This window comes from Zonotrichia albicollis, chromosome 5, assembly GCF_047830755.1.
Source record: "Zonotrichia albicollis isolate bZonAlb1 chromosome 5, bZonAlb1.hap1, whole genome shotgun sequence".
Classification (NCBI taxonomy): Eukaryota; Metazoa; Chordata; class Aves; order Passeriformes; family Passerellidae; genus Zonotrichia; species Zonotrichia albicollis.
This window is the reverse complement of record NC_133823.1, coordinates 57,393,891-57,417,078: the sequence shown is the minus strand read 5'-3', so window position 1 is coordinate 57,417,078 and position 23,188 is coordinate 57,393,891. Positions and strand designations below refer to the sequence as shown.

Here is a 23,188-nt window from a genome sequence, read left to right as displayed (position 1 = left end):
GAATCCTGTGTACTGTGCACAAGACTAGAAATTATGTGTACAGATTCACCCTTGATACAACTATTCCATCAGTATTTCTTGTCTAGGTGTATTCTGTTATCCTGGATATAAACAGATAATCTCAGAAATGTTACAGATCTAATTTTCTTAATAGGCCATTGTATTCTTGACAGAGTAGTTTTGGTTTCATTAATATACAGAAAAAACTTATTTAAGCATGGACCCATTAACAACCTTTTTCTGCTAACCATTTCTCCAAACAAGCTGAAAAAAGTGTTGCAATTAACTAAAATGTTCTATCACATTTCAGTATAGATATCCACCAACTACATTTGTAATGGTGTGTGATTTTTGGTTATGTGTTGTCTTTTTTTACAGGATGAGAATATAATGCGATCCATGCAGCTCTTTGAAAATGTGATTTAATGAAGACATTAGGTCTACAACTAATGGACAAATATGAACTATTCTGCAACATTATCTAAAAAAATGGATTTCCCACTTTATCATAAATAAAGTTACTCAGCTTTACACTGAGAAATGTATTATGCAAGTAAATTTTTTATTATAAACCCTTCCCAACAAAAAACCCTCTCTAAATTATACAATCTAGCACTTCCACAGTGGCTATTTAGTTAATAGGACTCTACTGAAAAATCAGGTTCTTACTACAAACGCAAACAAAATACAACTGACATTATGCACCTTTATTATCATTCCAACCTCTAGTTAAAATAGATACAATTACACAGAGATTAAATAAATATTCTTAGTTTTGCTGCTCATTTGTACTGGACTAAGGTCCAGGTGTTAAAACTTACTTCTTAAATCTCAAGCTTCTAATTTATACAGAGGTATTACAATTTATTTTCTTCTCATATTTCTATAGTGTAGTCCTTATTTTTGAATAATATTTTGAGTTAAAATGCTATAATAAATGTGCAATGCACACCTTGCTATAATTGCCTCCCAACTTTGACTTGTTTTTCTGTTCAGAAAAAAAACCCCAAAACCCAAACATAACTAAACAGGTAAGAACTGTTATAAAAACAAACAAACAAACAAGTTGCTTATGGGTATTCTTATTCCCTAAAAAATATTAGTAAACTTCTCTCAATCTCACCAAGCAAGTATGCACTTAATTTATCATGACAGGAGTATCAGAAATCCTACATACTGTATTTTTAATTCTTCTTGGATGTGTATGAGAAGTTCTTTGCTTAAAATTAAGGATCTTCTGACTTCCAATTTCTCATGAAGAAACCTTAACTGGATCCTAAAACTGCTTTCCTAAGTATATGTCTTTCTGCCTTTAATGAAGAAAAAGGAATGAAATTTTGAAAACTGCCATCCCACTTTAGTGCTGAGAATGAACATCACTACATAGTAACCTCCACTAATAATAACTGCTAGAGGCTAACATCTATTTCATCTTTTTGTAACACCTTTAACTATGAGACAGAACCAGAAAAACAATGAAAACTTCAGCTATATATTATCTATATGTGATAAATGCTTTACATTTTTTAAGATCATTTCTTCATTAAGATTGGAGCTACTTAATTCTGAACCTAGAAAGATTCTTCTAAGAAAGTATGCATATAAAATATAACATTGCCCCTCCATCCATGTAATTTTTAAGATATATTGTCCACAGAGTCTACACCAATACTCCAAAATAGGTGAAATGCTATCAGAGATAGGCCGACCTTCATTGTGACATTGCTGCAGAAAGTCTGAAAGGGGATTAATGAAGTAGAAAGAAAGTTACAAGAATTATTTTGTAAAAATAAATCAGGTATCTATTCTGGTGTAGAGATGGGATGTTAGAGGCATGTTGAAGGCTGCTCTGCTATCACCAGTGTAGGATAAGAGTAGTACAATACATGTACACCTGAAATCTGCTGTAGCGTGTTTGTGTAAACTAAATGTGCACATTTTGTAAAAAAAAAAAAAATAAAGTAAACATGAAGAAAAAAAGGACCATGATCAATTTTTTGAGTTGTTAAATACCTGCTGGCAAAAATGCTTATTGAAGAAGTACTTTTTTTTAAAAACATAAATACGTTTATCTTGACTTAGCACAATTCTGATCTTGGCAGAGATCGGTCCTGAAGTGAATTTCAGTCAGGCTGTGGTAATTTAAAAAAAACTTCTGAAATTGCTTTCACATGACAGACTTTTATTAATGCTCTATGCATCAGCATCTTCTTATGAAAAAAACATCCTTTCCAACAACTTTAAATGTCAGAATTGAATATTCCTCAGGGGAAAACCTTTGGTCAAATTTTGTTACTTTTGTTAACTCTCCCTGACAGTGTACACAAATACAACATGTCCCTGAACAGCATTTATTACAAGAACCAATTAGGAATTATTTTGCATTCAAATTCAAATACATTAATAGACAAATGCTGTACCCTCCAAAGCTTGACAGCCAGGGAAGCTGGCTTGTACAATCTTCTTTTTATCTTTAACTTATATTTTTCATAGCTTCCATGTTCAGAAGTTTATTGACTCGTCTGCACCTGAATCCGCAAGCAAATCCCAAGCATATCTGGAATGTTACTGAACTCAATTCAAAGGGAGCACAGTGTAAGTATTTCAAAGTTGCCTCTTCCACCCAGCTCCCATTCAGTAGGCTCAAAGTTAACAGGAATTAATTAGCTGAGCAAAACCTCAACTGTGGCTCTGTGGAGCAACCTGATGCCTCTACACTGTATTCTCCAGAGCCTCTCCAGGCTCTCAAACCAAAATGCTGAGAATGCACTGAGCAAGTTCAGCTTTGGACCACATGCTGCCTGTTTACTGGGTTCAGCTTCACACCCTTAAAAGCTGACTCTTAAGAAGTCTGAGAGGGCTCACAATTCTGTGTCTAACCTAGTCCCCAGGAACCTAAATGTGTCCATCTGTGCTGTGTCACAAAAGAAGTTATGTATTTCAAAAGCAGCTATACATATGTGATTTAGCACCAAGTTAAATTTTATTTAAGTAATTACAACAAAATTATTTTGCATCACACAAATATACAAAACATATAAAGCACTGCAGATATAATACATGAAATTGTAATTAAAAACTAAATAAGAATCAATATTTATACTACACTTGAAATAATAGCATATTAATCAGCGTCATCGTAAGTCAAATGCATATACAAATATACAAAGAAAAGTCTTCCATAATTACATATTCACAAACTGATAAGACTCCTGCTCTCCATCATACAGAGGAATAATTATTATTTTAAGGGAATATATTATACCCCAAATAAGTGTCAGTGATATTTACAGACAGTTTCTTTCTAAACTTCACCTTACAGTATAAATCACTACGGTTTCCTTGTTCAAGAGTAGATAGAACAATAGGTTGGAATTTTAGATTTGATGATCGCCACAGTTGCCTGTTGAAGAAAACAAAAACAAATTTAACAAAATAAGAGGCACTAGCAGTACATGTGACAACACTCATAAAGTCTGTATAAACTGCATAGTTCACTTTTACTTAGTTATCTTTGCTATTATCAAACAGTAGAAAGCCAAAAAGTTAATATTTGCTGAGAAATTTACTGTCGAAAGGGCTGAAAATAATGAACTGAGAAGATGCACCATTGTGACAACTAATGCTGGGGAGTAAACATCCAAAATAAGGGACATGAAAACTCAAACATCCGAAATAAGGGACATGAAAACTCACACCTAAAAGAGGGCACAAATATATACATGAAATAATAAGGATTTTTATGTAGAGGAATGATGTTCTGAAAGGGATTTCCAACAAAAGTATGAATCATATGCTTTATAACAATTTAGAAAAAAAATTGATAAATTAATTGGTTGGATTATATAATATTGCTTGTAATCGCAACTTAGTAGCTTGTTTCCAGTTTTTTTTGCTTCGTCTTAATACAGTCTTTTTAAAAGATATACAGAAAGACCTACTCACAAAACAGGTAAGACTACAAGAAATCAGGGGACTGATAGAAGCATTAGCGGTTAATAACTCACTGGATTAATTATATTCTCTAGACCTAAATTTTCAGAACATTAAGACAAGCTGTAATTTCCCTTTTTTTGTCTCACTTCATACAAATAAAAAACTCTCATTCTCCTTCATTTTTCGTGATGTTTTTCAAGTCTGTAATCCAAACACTGCTACTGCTCTTAAATGAACATATGCACATACAAAAATGAAGAGGCAACTACTGACTATTTGGGCACCTACTGGCTAAGGTGCACAAGCTCAGTACTGCTAGGCCTGCCTATATGGTCCCTGCTCCTCAGGTTATTCCTATTCTTTATGAATAACCATTTAATATAACACATGCAACTGTTCATAGGGTCAAGAAAACAAGATTTTTCTCTTCTAGATGAACATCTAAGTCAGTATCCCTCATTTTTTCTCCTTTTCTCCTTTGTGCACAATGTACAACACAACATTTGTCCAAAAAATGTTCAACAGAAAAAACCTGTGCTACCATCTATTAATTAAAGCATCTTTTTGATTTATAGCCATTGTAGATCCAAACTCTGGGTTAACCAGGGTGGGCTGGAATGTGAGTGTCACATTCCCTCAGGAAATAGCATAAACAATAAACTAATAGTGGGAACAGGCAGGCATCATCAATAACAGCAAAAAGTAACTTTCTGCAGGAGTAAATCTTGTTGAGATGCATATTAAGTCCCAGAAAATGGAACACCAAGCATGTATCTCAGCCATACTGAAGTAAGAACATGGCAACAAAACCAGAGATGAAAGCTGTTCTGACAAAATTGTATTAAAAAGTGTAGAATACTGAATAAACGTCTGATCAACTCACCCTTCCACCACAGTGCTCCAACTTTTGTAAAGCAACAGTAACTTCTTCTCTATATTTCTTGTCCATTAATCTCTTTAAAAGCTATTGGAAAAGTAAAACAAAAAGGTTTATTGCACAATAAAAATATATGCAAAGAGGCAATACTAACCTATTTTGTTACTTTATTCCATCTTACTTTTGCAAAATTAAAGCCACAAAGAAACATTTTATAACTTGTAACTGATGTCAAAGTATGCAACTCAATAAAAGCAAATGGAATAAAAAGTTTACTAAAGAGAAACTTAAATTCAAAGAAAACTGATCTGCTAACCCACAAAAATATTTCTTTTTCATTTACCAAACAAATTGGAAAGAAATATCCACTTTAACAAAAGTCATTCTTAAAGAATTGTCCACATGAAAAGTTAACTTTTATTATCATGTGCATTGAAAGAGACTTCTTGTAGTAGAAATACTTCAAAAAAAACCTGCTGTAATTTCGCTTCTGTACTGATTGTCAAAAAAGTCTTTATATTTTGCTGTAAAAGTGCACTTTGCAAGCAGGTTAAAAGAAACCATGAAAAGCCTGTCTGACAGATGAAGAATGTCCCCAGAATAAGTTGGTATAAAAATACTTCTCATAATCCCACTCAAAGCTTATTTAATCTCAACTTCCTCATGCAGAATTCCCATCTGAAAGGAATGGGAATATTTGTTTCTGTTAATGTATTAAAAAGTTTATGGTTTTGTGAAGATATTCAGACTTAAAATTAAAAACTCATTTTGCAACTCAATTGAGTTGCAAAAATTTTCCTCCAAAACAAAGCATCTGCATGTTTCCATAAATCGTAGAGAGAAGACTTCCATTATTCTCCAGTTTACATTAACAGGAGTTTTTGGACCTTGCCAGAATTTTTTAAGTCACCATGTTATAAAAGAGCCAAGGATTCACACTGGAGACTGTATGAAATAATGCTTTTCATGGAACTGCTGAGTCCTCCACTGTATCTCTGCAGTTAGTACAGTAACATCTCAATAGGAATGTCATGAAAATACAAATGATTTTTTATTACAGCGCTAAAAACTTACATTTGTGAGTAGAAGCTTAAGATAATCATTAAGAGATGGGCCAACAACAGCACTCAATTGCACTAAAGCATCCAATCCCCTTCCAAATACTTCATCATCTGCATGTGCCTTCAGAAGGGAAAGAAAGAAAGAAAATCCTGTAAGATGCAGACAAAGTACGCTTTTCTAAACTGCAGTCTCTGCATTATGATTGTATGGAGTAGTTTTAGGCACTAAAACCACTGTGCAATTGCTAATTGCTAATTGCTATAATGATACAAATTTAGAAAGAGAAATACAATATGACTGAATATAAGTCTCTAGAGGCCAAATTTAAAGGCAAGGCATATTTTTAAAGTGGAAAAGAAAAGCATCCCTGAAATTTCCACACAACTCTTGCATTTCTTCTGAGACAAGAAAACTTGTCTAATAATTTACTATTGTTGAAACAAAAAATGTGGCATGTAGAAAAGCTTGCTACACTGATAATTTCAGTATTTCACAGCACATTAGAAATAACCTGTCAAATGCTGATATGCTGAAATTGAGAGACAACATTTTAGTTTAAAATGTAATGAATTCTGGGTAATTTCTATGTAATTCATAGCAATAACTTTCTTTGCTGGAGAAACAGAGGAGCCAATGACTCTCTGCCTCAATTAATTTAGCCCCCTGCCAACTACACCTGCCAGCAGTAATCAGGCTCTTATCTACTTCTACAGTTCTTTGTCACCTTTATTTCTCCAATAGGAAGTTTCTTCAGTACCTGACTTCTCCAGTGGTTTAATTATGTTGCTTTTCCTTTAGCAGAGAAATAGACTCATAACAACTTATTTTGGTCTCATACTAAATTATAAGTTTATTTAAGCAACTATTTTTCCTCTCCAGCATCTGGGCCCTGAATATTTTCTTTTCAACTAGAAATCATGGACTGCTTGTCTAGTAGAAGATTTAACAAGACATAATACCAAAACAGTGCAACAATAAAAGTTATCAGAAGAGTAATATTAATTGCAGGAAGAGACAAGAATTATTTGTCTAATTTTGCTTTTAAGCTAAACCAAAGACAACACACAATTCCATACTTCTGTTACATCTGTGATTTGAGATCAAAATTAATTTTCAAACTTCAAGCCATCTCTGTTAAATCAGAACTGAAACACAGCTAGATTAAGGGCCATCTACTTACTGAACCAGAAAAGGGCTCTCAAAGATATGAAAAATATCCAAAAGAGATAATCGTCAAACACAAGATCTCACTTTATATTCTGATGGCGTAGAAGAGTTAAAAACATTTTCTAAAATTAAGAATATGACCTCAAACACTATAAATGTATTCTCCCTTTTTCCTCATTGACATATTCTGGAGATGGTGCTGTGCAGGACTGGGAGTTGGACACAATGATCCTTGTGGGTCTCTTATTTTGGGATTCTGTTTTACCTTTGTAGCATTTTTTGAATTGTTACATGTAATAGATAAGCATTTATTCCTGCATATCCATTTTACTTCACATCATTTTTATTTTTTGCGTGTTATTGCATGGACATATAAAAAGCCCACAAACAAATGTATTTATTTCTGCTTATATTAAAACCTTTAAGACAACAGTTTCACAAAATTTTCCCACAGATACTGTCATATAGTTATACAAGGAGTTGTCCATCCTAATTTATATTTACAGACATATTTAGCTAATAAACCAAAGTGGGGTTAACAACAGAAAAAGAAATCATTCCTACTCCCCAAGCCAAAACCCATGTGATAGATTTATTACATTAATATTACCCATGTAGTTCTCAGCAGCAGCAGAAAAAAAAACTCAAACCTATTAAAATCTCTGCATGAAGATTAAGACATACCAATGCAGCCTTTAAGACTGGAACTAGACGAGGCAGCAAGGGAATAACTTTTTCAGCAGCACCTTCAACCAGAAGTAATTGTTTAAAACCCTCCTTGGAAACAAAAGTATAGGGATGCTTTGTCTCTCTTAGTCCCTGTTGCAAATGTAAAACATGGTTTTCTTAATATTGAGTCTTCTTTTAAACAAAAACACATTTCACACAGCAGCAAGACCCTGTTTAGATTTTGTCAGATCAGTTCAAAACATAAAGTACACTAACTCCACCATGTGGAGCCACTGGGTACAGCTCTGCTCACAGAATATTCTAATTCATTTTTCTTTGACAATATTGAATATTAAAACTCACATTATGAATACTGCCAACTCAATATTTGTACCTCAGTACCTTTAATCTAAAAACCCAAGGTATTTTTCCAATGAGACCATGAACTAGAACAGTCTATATTTGTATAGGGGTTTTGTACCCTGAAAGGAAAAAAGAACAGAAGGTGAACTATGGAAGGAAAGACACCCCACACCACATACCTCTCTGATCAACACTAAAAACTTGTAGATAGCACAAAGATGCACATCTAGTGAAGGTCTGACTGGCAAAACTCAAAGATTTAAAGCCATGTGTCTGAAGCCTTTTTTCTTAACATAAAAGAAGTTTTATGTTACCTTAGGAATTGACGGTTTTGTTTAGTATTTAAAAAAAGAAAAAAAAAAGAAGAAACAAAGGGAAAAAGAGACAAAGAAAATAAAAATGAAAAAACAGGGAAAAAAAGGAAAAAAGAAAAAATAATGTAAGCCACCTCAGTATATGCACTTTATTCTACCTGCAGCATTGGATTCAGCATTTATTTAGACACCTGAAACATATTTGGTGATAAATGTCACAGATGGTTCTGAGAAAACAGAAGCCTCAACATAGTGTATAGTACTTCTCTTCCACTTATTTACAGGATCCTATTTCCACTGTACTAATTCAAGCAATTGAGGAGAGCATTCTTACTTCATAAGGTAGGCGTTACATACAAAAATAAGCGAAACAATTTAGTTTACAAAAGCATCTGCAAAACCACAAATTTCATTCAACAGCTGGGCATCTGAGATGTGGTCTTGCATTTGATCAGTATCTTGAAGATTAAACACCTCTACCTAGCTCTCCCAGAAAGCTCTAACTAAAGAACTACAAATAGCAATGATCTTGACCATTTTCATTCATACAATATCCTCACAAGTGGGATTTTTTTATTTCTCTAGAAGCTGAGTCTAAACTAGCCAACTTAGATTGTTAAAAATGACATTTGCAAATAGGAAATGGTTGGGTGCTTAATGTTGCAAGAAATTGGGTTTACCTCTGCCAATGTTAAAAGAAGAGGATCAAAGGGAACAGTTTCAGGAGGGCATTCCCACTGCAGTTTGTGCTTTACTGATCCATGCACTAACCTATATAAAGAATAAAGTTTTAACAAAATAACATATTTATCATTTATTGCTAACACTATTTGCTATTAATGTATCACCAATTAGTTTATTGTATTCCTACATTACATACACAATCTGAATACATAATGCTATCCTTAGTGAAATTATAGGATCACAGAATCAACTAAGTTGGCAAAGACCTCTGGAATCATGGATTCCAACCTGTGTCTATGTGTAATGGTTAACAGTGCAATTATACTAAATTCCCAAAATATGTCAGTTTTCAAAATTCTGCTCCTAATCACACAGAAATCAGAAAATAGAAGTTATAAAAATTACTTCTTTTATAACTTTTTTATAACTTCTATAAAAAATAGAAGTTATAAAAAAGTTATAAAAAGATGTCTCTCATGCCAACACAGAAGATACTCCTTTTTCAAAGTTACTTATTTTGATAAGTATACCAAGAAACATTTTTCTCAAATAGCAATGGGTATGGAAAAGCAGTTGAAACTGAAGGAAAATCATATTGGAATTTACTATTTAATCCTAAGATACAAATAAATGTTTTAATACGTATTAATGATTATTTTATACAATTATATACATATACATCTTATTAATGATGGTTTATATTTTTTTTATATTTTATGTAAATTCTGCATCCATGTGAAAAAAACACCAGAATGTTGATTGTCTAGGCAAATATATAACTAAGTAACTTAAAATACCCTAAACTTGTTTGTGAGTAGTTTTTTTTAATATTTCATATGCCTGAAAACTACAGAATAGGAAATTCAATAACATGTTATCATAATACTAAGGCTGTGCAAGGTCTGCTTATTAAAATGGCACTAATTTTATTATCTTTGTTAGTAGGGATAAGTAAATTAAATTACCTGAAATTATCACTTGTGAAAGATGCTTAGGAAACCAAGTGTGCACATATTTAACTATTTTTTTAAATGTGGCTTTAATATTAACACAGCATAAAAAAAGAACCAAAAGAAGACAATTTCAAAGGCATGGGAAGTTGCTTTCTGATCTGAAAAGAAGTAAGTATTAGAAATTTTTCCAGAATTGAATGGAACTAAACAACCTAAGTAAAAGATGAAACATGAAGAGGTGCATTTCATAATATATTTAGTAAAAATAAAAACCAAACCCAACATACCTGCAGGGAATACCACCTCTAGCATATGTAGCAGCAAATGCAGATGATGGTTGAGAATAAGCACGAAACTGTAAGGACAGAAAAAAAAGCATTATTTATTTATAACAGTAATGTTTTATAGCTATTATGAATATGTTAAAACAGAAGTTTACCAAAACATGAACTTAATCATATGATTACAAAACAAATAAAAAAAAAAGAACTGCAGCTATGAAGTGGAAAACATGTAACTGATACACTTATCTGAAAACTGCTTTTAAGACTCATCAGTCTGGGGAGTTGTTAAAATGAATAAAAATGTACAATCAATGGTCTCCTGATGGAATCACTTTATTTTTCTATTTTTTTCCTGCAAATGGTAATATTGAAGTCTTACAAGTTCTCTCCTAAGCAGAGCAAGGAGCTCTCACTTCCCTGAAGCTCTTGTTGTTATACTGGTAACATGCAGAAGTCAGTTTTACTGCAATTCCATCTTGCATCCAGCAAGATGTGGGAGAAACCCCAAATATTAGGCAAGATGGTGGGAGGGTACTGCAAATGCACAGGGAGGTTCATACTGGGTGAGAATCTAGGAAAGGCACACTGGAGAAGGAAACTAGAACTTTCGAGCAAGGAAAAGCTGCACAAATTTGGTTTTTATAATATATGTGCTTTTTATGCCTATGATCTATTAGATTATTTATTAGCATGATCATTTAATGTTGCTTTCCAGATAATACAAAAGATACTATGAAAGCATTCAGAAGGAAATACCATGAAATCTCAATTTTTATCTTTTGAGTGTTTAAACCTGCATTAAGATTAGTAGAATTGTGTTCATGGCTTATTTTTGGTCATTGTGCTACTTGCAAAGAGATTTCAAGTAAAAAAGATGACCACATTAAAATATTCAGCCTCTGCTTATCAGTAAAGGAACCTCTGCATTTCATTCACTTTCCAAAAAGCCTGTGACATTACTAATTGCCAAATTATATGGCCCAGTGGTGAACTACAATTCATGCATTCAATGTTAGATCTCCAGACACAGGACTTCCAGGAAATAAACAACTCCTTTCATTACTACTCTCCCAAGAACACAAATTTTTCCTGAAGGATTACATAGTCACAGTAACTGTGAGTTTCAAATAATGTTCACCAGCAATTCATTTGCCAGATTTTATGAGGCCCTGAATACCTTCAATATGACACCTCTTTCTTGGTTTCATTGCATAACTGAAATAAGTTTCCCTAAAGCAGCAGGTGCCAAAGCTTAGAAGTAAGAAAAAAACAACCATTTATAATGTTTAGCTTTAAATCTCTTTTTAGGGCAATAGTACATAAAAAATAACAGTTACTATTCAAGCCACAACTGTACCAAATTACATGAGTAATGTAATAAACAATGTTATACCTTCAGGCATTTGAGCTTAGAAGATAAGGTATGTATGATTAATAACAAAAGTTTAATTTCAGATTAAAAAACAGGACCAGAAGAAGCGTGTCCTGCATGCAATTTCAAAAAATAAGGAGCACTCTTCAAACCACAGATGGATTTTAACCAAACAAAACCACCATCACATACTGGATCAATAGTTTTAGGATTCAGCTTTGCACTAGGCTTTGGCTGTGATTCTGAAGAACATGTCTTGCTTTTCTGGGTTGAAGACTTTGTTTTTATTTGGATGCCTGATGACATTCTTAGAACATTGCTTCCTACAAAAAAAAAATTAAAAACATAAAATTATTTTCATTCCTATATGACAGAATATGAAGGGTTAGAATGAGCAGCAGTACAGACCTCAGCAGAAGAGAGCAGAGTCAAATGGGTACAGTTACATCAGAAGAAAGCAACAATTTGAGGAAGGTCCAGGATGAAGGAATGAAGCAAGTATATTCAGGACACAAAACCCAAACCACAATCAATAACAGATGAGAAAATAAATGTAAGGCAGCAAAAAAAAGAACACAGAAAATTAATTCCAATTCCACTAAGAAGAATGAAAGTATTTTTTTAAAAAGACTGCAAAAATAACAAACAAAAATAACTCTGATTACAGCATTTAATACTGATTTAAATACACTTATCTTCTGTAAGTCAATACACTAGCTACACATCATTATAAATGTATATAATTGGGTTCAAGTGTCCCTAATAAAAATAATAGTTCTCTACTTATTTACCATACCAAGTCTGATATTGTGATGAATAGTATAAATTATTCCTGAGATTACAAGATTTCAAATATTAATAAAAATATAAATAGTGAAAACCCTAGTTTTGAATGTTCTAATGTTCAGTAATTTTTGCTGTGGTCTATTCTGCACAGAAAAAAAGACAATTTAGTAGATAAGACATTAGATTCCTATTGTGAAAAAACAATAGCACCATATAGAGATGAAAATATTAGGAAACAAACATTGCCTCAGGGATCAGCAGTGTGCTTGCTGTCCAGCCATCACCCTTGGTGACACTTTTTTTTTTTTTTTAAATATTATCAAGCGCCAAATACCGAGACCAGGATGAATCAGAGACAGAATTGCCATGCTGCTCTCTCACCCTCAGCTCTATCAGCCACCTGCCCTAATCTCTGCCACTCTTGCATGTGCACCCCTTGTTTAGCTTGGCTATTCTCATTCTTCCCTCTGAGCAGGATTGCCAGTCAGGTACCTTTGTCATTATCTACATTGTGAAATCTTTAGGATTGCTTCTGTTTCAGGTTAGTGATAAGGTCCCAGTACATGTGTAGATATACTGTCTTTTAAACTTATGGAAAGAATTAAATGAAGTGCCCAAATTTTACTGAATGCTGTGAAACAACATATAATAATTATTAATAAATCAGCTAAAATAAAATTGAAAGTTTAAATCGATACTTCTTGACAGATGATTTAATCAGAACTAGTGAATCAGTTCATCTACTGTATATTTTGTTTTCTCTTTCCTACCGTTTCCAGAATGTGGCCTGTCTCCACTGAAAGTCTTTTTAAAAGAAATAATACACCACAATTAGTCAATTAAATGTCTTCAGAACTCATAGAAACTTGCATGACACTTTTGGGAACTATTCTGTTTGTAGAATGGAAAACGTTAATATAAAAATAAATCTATTGATTTTGTATGTCTATTTATTATCATTAAGTTCTAATCACATTAGTGTAAGAAGACAGACTTTTGACTGTCAGAAAATTAAAAATCAAAATCGTTTCATACTATAAAAGCACCAGATAAGTTCTTGACAGTAGCAGGATGTAGCACAAAATAGCGTTATCTGTGTCAGACTTTGAAATGTAATAATACAATGTAATAGTCAGCTTTCTAATACCTGCATAAATAAAAGTACTTAGAAGTAATTGAGATGTTTTTAATTTTTTCTATTTTCCAAGTAATGAAAATACATGCTAAGGTACATTATGTAGCACTGACCAGAAGAAGTACTTTTCACAAGGAGGGCTCACTCTTCAGAGATGAAAGCTCTCGTGCAGTGAGGAGCTGCAAGGGTTTTGTGGAGAGATCAGTCAGGTGAAGCACAGCCGTGAATCAAACAAGCGAGTTTGGCACAGAAGTGACCCATCTACTGGCAGATGACAGACTTCAAATCAAGGAGCGACACTTTAAACAGAAATTGGAGAAGCACTTTTAAGAGACATCTTTCAAAGGAGGAAAAGCGCAGCCTGGAGTTCGGGATCTAGAAGTCACTTAAGGCAGGCAGGATGGAGGTCAGCAGGATCTGAAAGGCGAGGTTGCTCCCTTACCCTGCCGAGTGCCGACTCTCCTCGGGGTGCAGAGGCAGAAACACATGAGGGGCTTCGAGCGCCGCCAACGCCGACAGCCTCAGGCAGAGCAGCTCCGGCGAGCTCCCACAGAGCCCCCGGCCCGGGCCTCCCCAGCGCCGGGGGACACGCAGGGACCCCGCGGGAGCACGGGGGGCCGCCCCGCTGTTCTGGGCCCCTGGGCCGCCCCGGCTCCCGCTGGCAGGGCACGCCGGGCTCCGGGCACGCCGGGCTCCGGGCACGCCGGGCTCAGGTCAGCGCCAGGCTCGGGGCTCGGGGCACGCCGGGCTCGGGGCTCCGGCCAGCGCCGTCCCCGCGGGCACCGGCGCCGCCGACGCTTCCTGCCGGTTGCCAGGGGAACTACGGGCCGCCGGCAGCACAAACTTCCTCCGTGCTTGCTGAAGACGCAGCGACAAGAAGATTGAAAGATCGATTTTGTTGAGCTTTTTGGGGTTTTTTTGTTGGTTTTTTGGGGGGGGGTTTCTGTTGTTTTTTGAGGGTTTTTTTCAGCCTATCTTGTATGCTGTGATTAAAATAAGAACGGTGAATTTTCAGGTAACATCGCCAGTCGTTTTTTTCCCACTTTTTAAATACCTACCCAGGTATATAGTCCCCTGATACAATACTGAAAGTTCCACTGGAAATACAGCATCTTTTTGATGCCCAGATGTGATAAATACATTATCAGATCTGAGTGTGGTAAATGAGCTTTTGGGTAAAAGGCTGCTTTTTCACTTGACCACAAGAGTGCTTTCTTTCTTTCTTCAAGGAAGGTGTATATTCATTGATGCACACAAAAATAAATCTTCAAGGAAAATGTTTCCTCGGTTTGCTTAAACTGGTTGGGATGGAAGCTTTCCATCTTACATTCTTTCTCACTTCTGTCATTTCTGCTGCAGAGCTGAATGTGGATGAGCTAAACTATTCTCATGATTTTCCACAGGAAAAAAAAAAAAACATGACAGTAATGAAAAGTAGTCATGGAATATTTGAAAAATGCCATTGGTGTTAGATTTTTGGCAATAAAGGTATTCATAATTACTTTTATCCAACATAAATACTTTGTATCTGCCAATAATGGCAAGTCAAAAGTGAGGACATCTGCAGAGTTAAAACAGGGCTGCATAACTGACAGCCATTGAAATGCATTAGTGCAAGATACTATTTGGAAATACAGAAAGAAAATATCTATAAATAATATTGGAGAAGGAAAGAATTTTGCTAATTATTTTCAACTAAACTCAAGAGACATTATAGTAATTTAACAGAATTATTTTTCTGTTCCACAATACTGAAGGTAATAGAAAAATGGATGTCTTTTTATCCAAAAAAATCATGGGATGATGAATGATCTCAGAAAAAATCCAGTATTGTAAAGCAGACCATGAGAACTTTGAAAATCACACAAAAAAAACCACAAACCAGCATGATCATTTCCAGGATGAGAAAAAAAAATCTGGTTTTTAAATCACCATTTATATTTAGTTCAGTGTTGTTGTACCACTTTATCCATGTATCTGTAATGGCTGTTTTGTGAGTACAGACCAGACCACAGCTATGGAAGAGAGTAGTGGTACAATTCTAAAATAAGTAGGAGGTATGAACTGCTCTGCAGCATGAAGCAAAACCCAACTGATCAGCTCTGTGGAGTCAGCAGCAGCCTCCACAACTTTTCCATGGAAGCAGCCCTAGGCCAGAGCTGCTTTTCCTGCCTAGGGTCAGGTAAGCATTACACCTAGGGTTAGTGTTGCGGAACCACAAAGCCCCGAGCTGCAGGCACACTGCAGCTGCAAAAGGCATCCCAAGGGGAGCGCAAAAGTGCCACAAGACGTCTGCCTCCAAAGCTTTTTCCTTGGGATCATCCTTAATCCTAGGCTGATTTACCTGCCTAGGGTTAGGGCTACAGTAAGGGTTAGAGTTGCACCTAGGTTTAGAGTTGCCAAGGAAAAAACTTTGGAGGCAGCCATGTTGTGGCACTTTGGGGCTCCTCTTGCGATGCCTTTACAGCTGCAGTGTACCTAAAGCTCGGGGCTTCCTAGTTTAAAAAACCCTAACCCTAGGCGTAACTCTAACCCTAACCCTAACTCTAGTCAGGTAAATTAGCCTAGGATTAAGGATGGTTCCAAGGAAAAAGCTGTGGAGGCAGCCATGTTGTGGTACTTTTGTGCTCCCCTTGGGATGCCTTTCACAACTGAAGTGTACTTGGATCTCAGGACTTCCTGGTAAAAAAACCTCTAAACCTAGGCATAACCCTAACCTTAACCCTAACCCTATGCAGGTAGATCAGCCTAGGGTTAGGAATGGTCCCAAGGAAAAAGCTTTGGAGGCAGCCATGTTGTGACACTTTTGTGCTCCCCATGGGATGCCTTTCGCACCTGCAGTGTGTCTAAAGCTCGTTGCTTCCTAGTTTAAAAAGACTTAACAATAGGCATAATGTTAACCCTAACCCAAACCATAGTCAAGTAAATCAGCCTAGGGTTAGGGATGGTCCCAAGGAAAAACTGTGGAGGCAGCCATGTTGCGGCAGTTTTGTGCACTTCTGTGGATGCTTTTTGCAACTGAAGTGTGCCTGGAGCTCAGAGCTTCCTGGTATAAAAAACCCTAAACCTAGGTGTAACCCTAACCCTAACCCTAGGCAGGTAAACCAGCCTAGGGTTAGAGATGGTCCCAAGGAAAAAGTTTTGGAGGCAGCCATGTTGTGGCACTTTTGCGCTCCCTTGGGGTGCCTTTTGCAGCAGTAGTGTGCCTGGAGCTCTGGGCTTTGTGGTTTACATGCTTAGGCTTAGGGTTCGGATTATGCCTGGGGTTAGGGTTTTTGAAGCAGAAAGCCCTGTGTTACTGAGCTTGCAAGGGTCTTCAGGGTGAAGAGAGAGGCGAGAATCTTGACTTCATGTTCAGAAGGCTTGATTTATTATTTTATGATATATATTACATTATAACTATACTAAAAGGAATAGAGAGGAAAGTTCTCAGAAACTCGCTAAGCTAAGAATAGAAAAGGAATGAATAAACAAAGGTCTGTGTCTCAGCACAGAGTGAGAGCCAGCTCTGCCATGAGTCCTCAATAAATCCAAACATCCACAGAAGACCAGTCATGCATCCACCTGTTGCATTCCACAGCAGCAGATAACCATTGTTTACATTTTGTTACTGAGGCCACACCTTCTCAGAAGGGGGAAAAATACTAAAGAAAGGATTTTTATGAAAAGATGTCAGTGACAGCCCTGAGCTCCAGGCACACTGCAGCTGCCAAAGGCATCTCAAGGGGATCCCAAAACTACCAAAACATGACTGCCTCCACGGCTTTTTCCTTGGGAGCAGCACTTGGCCAGGGCTGTTTCTCCTGCCTAGGGTTAGGACGAGGGTTATACCTAGAGTTAGGTTTTTTTCAACCAGGAAGGCCCAAGCTCGAGGCACACTGCAGCTGCAAAAGGCATCCAAATGGGAGCGCAAAAGTGCCCCAACATGGCTGCCTCCACAGCTTTTTCATTGGGACCATCCATAAACCTAGGCTGATTTACCTGACTAGGGCTACGGTTAGGGTTATTCCGAGGGCTAGGATTTTTAAACCAGAGAGTCCCGAGCTCTAGGCACACTGCAGCTGTAAAAGGCATCCCAAGGGGAGCGCAAAACTGCCATGACATGTCTGCATCCTGAGCTTCTTCCTTGGGATCATCCCTAACCCTAGGCTGATTTACCTGCCTAGGGCTGGGGTTACAGTTAGGGTTAGGGTTGCGCCTAGGTTTAGAGTTCCAATGGAAAAAGCTTTGGAGGCAGCCATGTTGTGGCACTTTTGCGCTCCCCTTGGGATGCCTTTTGCAGCTGCTGTGTGTCTGGAGCTCGGGGGGTCTCTGGTTTAAGAAACCCTAACCCTAGGCTTAACCTTAACCCTAACTCAAGGCAGGAAAATCAGCCTATGATTAGGGATGGTTCCAAGGAAAAAGCTGTGGAGGCAGCCATGTAGTTTAGGGCTTCCTGGTATAAAATACCCTAAACCTAGGCATAACCCTAACCCTAACCCTAACTCTAGGCAGGTAAATCAGCCTAGGGTTAGGGATGGTCCCAAGGAAAAAGCTTTGGAGGCAGCCGTGTTATGGCACATTTGTGCTCCCCATGGGATGCCTTTTGCAGCTGCAGTGCGCCTGGAGCCTGGGGATTTCTGCTTTAAAAACCCTATCCCTAGGCGTAACACTAACCCTAGGCAGGGAAACCACAGAGATCCAGGCACACTGGAACTGCGAAAGGCATCGCAAGGGGAGCCAAACCTGCCACATCATGGCTGCCTCCACATCTTTTTCCTTGGAAGCAGCCCTTGCCCAGGCCTGCTTTTCCTGCCTGGGATTAGGTTTAGGGCTACAGCTAGGTTTAGCATCTTGGAAATGCGAGCTCACACTGATATCATGGCAGTACAGAATAAACTGGCTATGGAATAGGAGAAGGAACACTCTAGGCTCTGTGCAAGAACAGGGCTTAGTTCAGAATCCAATAATTTTCCTGAAATATGCAAAATAAGAGATTGTCAGGGTCCTGCAGTGTGTATGGTACCACAGGGAGTCCTGCTCTTCTTGGTGTATTGGGTGTTTGGAAGGCTCATCCACCTGAGTGCTGCTGTTCTGGGTGGCCTTGATCCTCCCACATGGCAGAAATACAGACTAAAATGTTCCTAAATTCCTGGAACAGAATAGGATGAAACTGTATCCTTATATATTTTTTTCTAACTGGCATGATATTTTAAGAGCTAGGAAAAGGAAGTCCTAAGGTTAAACACTCATTCAGTCCCTTCTGGTTCCTACAGTATGATCTTAAAATGGTTTTTATTACACTTGTCCTATCCATTTGCAGATTCCCTGCTCCTTAAGTAGCTTCTTATTTATTCTAACTGGTCTCGGATTTTCTCCTTTACTATAGGCATGGAGAATATGGGTCAAAATACTTATAATAAAACATATTTATTTAAAATAAAATGCTTTTCATACTGTGTCTTACTGTTTTTGATAGTCGTAATCGGAAATAGTCTGTGACATTTTAAACATACTTGGTGGATGGATAATTTAGGAGGAAAAATACTTTATGATCACAGTATGGATCAACAAAACATGACAAATTTTAGCATTTTTCATCATCATGATGATACCAATTTGTAATGTTAAATAGTGTGTAATGACCCACTATTTATTACTGTATATTTGTGTAGCATCACCTCCAGTTCTTAAGAGTTTTTTCTTTATGTATTTTAAGGTTTTTTTTTTAATTTAACTGCCAGAAGCCTTCTTAAATGCTTGAAAATAACTAAAGACAAAAATCTGAATAATTTCCAAAGACTATTTATAATGAAAAGAAACTTTTACGTTTGTGTATGCCATTGAGCATATAGAACAAGAAAATGAAGGCTAACTCAGCACTGATTGCTTAATTTTCATAATAATACTTGACCAGTTTAAATAGAACCAATGAATAATAATTACCTATAACTTCTGATAAAACCAATATGCAATTTGACTTCTTTTTTCATTAGTCACAGCTAAATAGTTAATTACTGAGGGGGAGGAGAATTCACCAATGCCAAATTAATTCTGAGGCTTATGAAGTTAAAACTGAGGCTAATTGGAATATGACTAATTGAAAGAACAGCACATAAACAGTCACGTGTTAGATCTTTTAGTCTGAGCATATTTACACCTTTGTTAAGCTAATTTGGCATGGTTTACACTTGGCACGTTGCCAGAGCCAGTTGAGAAATTATGGGGAGAATATTTCTTGACAAGTGCAGGCTTTTGAATGTGGAAGAAAGGGAGTTGATACTTTATTTTTTTGTCATAATTTTATTAATTTGCATTGTCAATGTTTCCCTCCCTATTTGTAGCAGCTTTTCTGTTAGACAATAAGTGGTTTATGTTATTTGTTTGTTATATTTTTCTAAATACAAGAAAGAGTTTAACAACAGACTTAAAAATTGACTCATTTTACATCTTACTATAGTCCTCAATATTCATGTAATAACACACAAACATATATTTTCATTTGAGATTATTTTAGAAGTTAATAAACCAAGTACAATTTTAACCACAGCTGGGCGACAACAACTTGCAACCTAGTAAGAGAAGTAAAAGAATAAAACATGCTTCCTAAGTGTATTTGGTAAATAATTTCTCCAGAAAACTTAGAAATTCTCTCTGGTCTGTTAAAAAGTGTAAGTTTAAACTGAATTCTAGGAGTGTGTTACTTAGATAGTCTTCAAATATTATTCCACAAAGCTTTTATCCTGACTTAACCACTCTCCCCCTTTTAAAACAGTCCTCTATAAAAGAGGAGTTACTTTACATGGTTTGGCAATAAATGTGAGCTACAGAACAGAGTGTAGACACCTAATTGGAGTTTTCAGGTTTGTCTGCAAAGACTGAATGCTCCAGACACTTCCATTGAGAAGCCTTACATCAGATGATTACTTCAGTGCCTGTGAAGCTGATGCACCTGTGAATCTGCCCTTTTATCTTCAGTGAAAATTGGTGTGAAACAGCTCACTTCAGCTGAGCAATTCTGGATAACAGCCCATTGATTCTACTGGATTGCTTACTCTTTTTCTGTAATACGCCAGAAGTTATTTGATTGCCTATTATTAAGTGCTAAGAAGGTGTAAGGATGTTGGATTAGCAGATCAAAGTCCTACATAAAACTCAGAGACAAGGTCCCAAGAAACAGACTGACCCACAAGTCTGATGTTTCAGAGTTACAAAAATTCATACAGGTATGACCCCCAAATTTACAAACCTAATGAGATTCCTAGTGGGTATCACAGAGTGCAGGGTACTGTCAGGGTGCAGACATGCTACTTTGGGTGTGATTTGTGAATGAGGGTGCAAGGCTGAGCACAATCAAGTAGTTGCATGGACAACTGCAATCAAATTCCACCCCAGGTTTTTGATTATCCTCAAAGATATCCTGCTGATTTGAAATTATCAGGTTTTTCCATGAACATTGAGTGAGTCAAGTAAATTTATGTCCCTATAGATACAAAGATGCTGACTCATCATTGCTCCACTTTTCTTTACATATTGAAGTGTTTAAAGCTGCTCTGCAATTACTCAGTTATACTTGTATTCATCTTTTACCCATGGCCACACAGAACCAATGTTCCTGTCTCTTCCTAGTACCACCAGGAACCAAAGTAGATCAATTATATCCATCCTTCAGTGAACTGTAATACCTTAAAAATTGAAATTAGCATTAAAATGAGACATGTCAGAATTTGGGTTTTTCCCAATTCTTCTAGATTTTCATATCACCATCAATAATGGTGATGCCAGTTCTGGTGATGCCAATTGCTCAGGAAGAACAATTTATTCCATTCCATCAATCAGATGCTGGCAAAATCACAGCTACTTCTGTAAAAGTAATTTGCCTTTTTACAGGAGAGATTCAGTCCCACAAGTATAGTCAAAAAATAAAGAATTAGGAACCTTCATTTTTTGAGTCTCTAAATTAGAGTTTTATGATACTTGATTTCCTGCCTCCCTGCTGTTCACTGGAATCTTCATTCCAAATTTTTCTCAGGAGTCTTAATCAGACCATTTCAATAGTTAAACAGGTAAGAAGAAGACTCAAAAAAAGTACCAAAGATGACCTGGTGGTGACCACCACTAACTCATGGAAAATATTTAGAAAAAAGCTGCAGTTTCAGAGAAAAGTAGTTGACAAACAACTGGGGAAGGAAGAGGGGGAGTTACATATATATTTGTGAATTCTTCTCTGAATTTTACAATTATCCAAGTTTTCAAAGCTAACAAAAGGTTTGAAAGCAGTGCTAGAAGGCTCACTGGGTTTTGGAAGTCTTCTTTTGCCTGATTTGTACAGACTTGAACCCACGCTCTGCTGCCTCTCAAACCTGACAAACACATTGTGATATATCCAAGTATTATTCTCAATTGCTTTAGGGCATAGCAATGATAGTCTAAATTTTCCCAGATTATAATACAAATTTTTATTAACTATTTTCTTCACTAAACAGTGGAAGTATTTTTAAGTAGAAACAGAATGAAAGAATGTATCTTTGAGCACAGTAATCCTGAAGATGAAGTAGTACCCAACATCACAGAAAAAGTGAAAGAACTAGAAAAAACAGGTTCTCATTATAAATCAGAATCTACTTTTAAAAAATAAACTGGGTGTTAAAAGATGACTATCACAACTTTGGGAGAAATGTTCACCACTATTTTATCTTGCAGGTACTTTTATCTGATACATGCCCCCCCACGCAAATAAAAAAATAAATATGAGTAGTGTAACCTTTCTCTTTGCCCTGCAGAAAATGCCATTATTCTCTTCCTGGTGATTTTTGTGAACTTGGAATTTGATTTTAAGAAAAATAGAAAACTTTCTCATTGAATAATATTATTTAAATGCAAGTGAGACATGAATGAGCTCTAACGGTAGTCACTAGATGACTTTTCTATAATTATTTGAAAAAAACCACTTCCTACTAAATTTCTAAGGCAGGATAAATATACTTTAAATTCTTCTGAGGGAAATAAATAAGCAAAGTTGAAAACTTGCACCTAATTTTCAGGGTGCTGCTATGAGGGCTGATTGACATGTTTTTCTCATCAGAGTTAAATAGAGAAAAAACCCCAAACTACTTGAGGCACACGCTGCAGTTTTGTGTTTTCCCACTCGGTGGCAATGATTCCCTCTCTTTCCTTCCCAGTTCTGTGCTTCCTCTCAGATAGCTGCTCCTCTGCATTCTGCAGCCTCCATTCAGAAGAACAAACAAGGGAAAAGTCATAGTTTTTCTTTACCTTAAATATCAAAGATGGCAAAATGGAGGAGTCTGTTAAATGAAAATGCATTTTATAGTTCACTTGTCAGAGAAAATATGTTCTTTGATAGGAATTTTTTTACCAGTTTTATCCCACTCTAGGGCATGGGTCAGTAGCAGTATATAAAGTATTATATAGAAAGTTTACTGGACTTTATAGCTCTTGACAGAATAATGCAAACAATAATAAATACAAAAAAGTCTTCAGCAAATTTACAAGGCATCACAAGAGTATTTCTACCCTTATTTTGTCTTCTATTTTGTCTTCTACCCTTATTTGTCTTCTATTTTCTTTCTTCCTTTTTTGTTTGTTT

The 23,188-nt window shown here is 36.3% G+C and overlaps 2 protein-coding genes across 14 annotated transcripts in view; one reads left to right on the top strand and one right to left on the bottom strand.

Moving 5' to 3' along the window:
* Positions 1-23,188, top strand: part of KCNIP4 (potassium voltage-gated channel interacting protein 4) — a 429,312-nt gene that overhangs the window by 394,315 nt on the left and 11,809 nt on the right. For 4 of the 13 annotated variants that reach the window (XM_005484990.4, XM_005484989.4, XM_074541809.1 and 1 more), the window contains one exon: positions 379-1,980. The exons of the other annotated variants lie outside the window; for them this stretch is intronic. In XM_005484990.4, the coding sequence (XP_005485047.1) occupies positions 379-426 (48 nt within the window). In that variant the 3' untranslated portion in view covers positions 427-1,980. Of the gene's footprint in view, positions 1-378; positions 1,981-23,188 lie in introns of those variants that run through there. 13 annotated transcript variants of the gene reach the window in all.
* Positions 1,447-14,181, bottom strand: PACRGL (parkin coregulated like). Its single transcript, XM_026792159.2, has 8 exons — positions 14,045-14,181; positions 11,874-12,004; positions 10,313-10,380; positions 9,069-9,159; positions 7,727-7,861; positions 5,888-5,995; positions 4,820-4,900; positions 1,447-3,403 (listed from the first exon to the last, which is right to left on the bottom strand). The coding sequence occupies exons 1-8, from the start codon at positions 14,088-14,090 to the stop codon at positions 3,347-3,349; spliced, it is 717 nt and encodes a 238-aa protein (XP_026647960.1). The 5' UTR covers positions 14,091-14,181; the 3' UTR covers positions 1,447-3,346.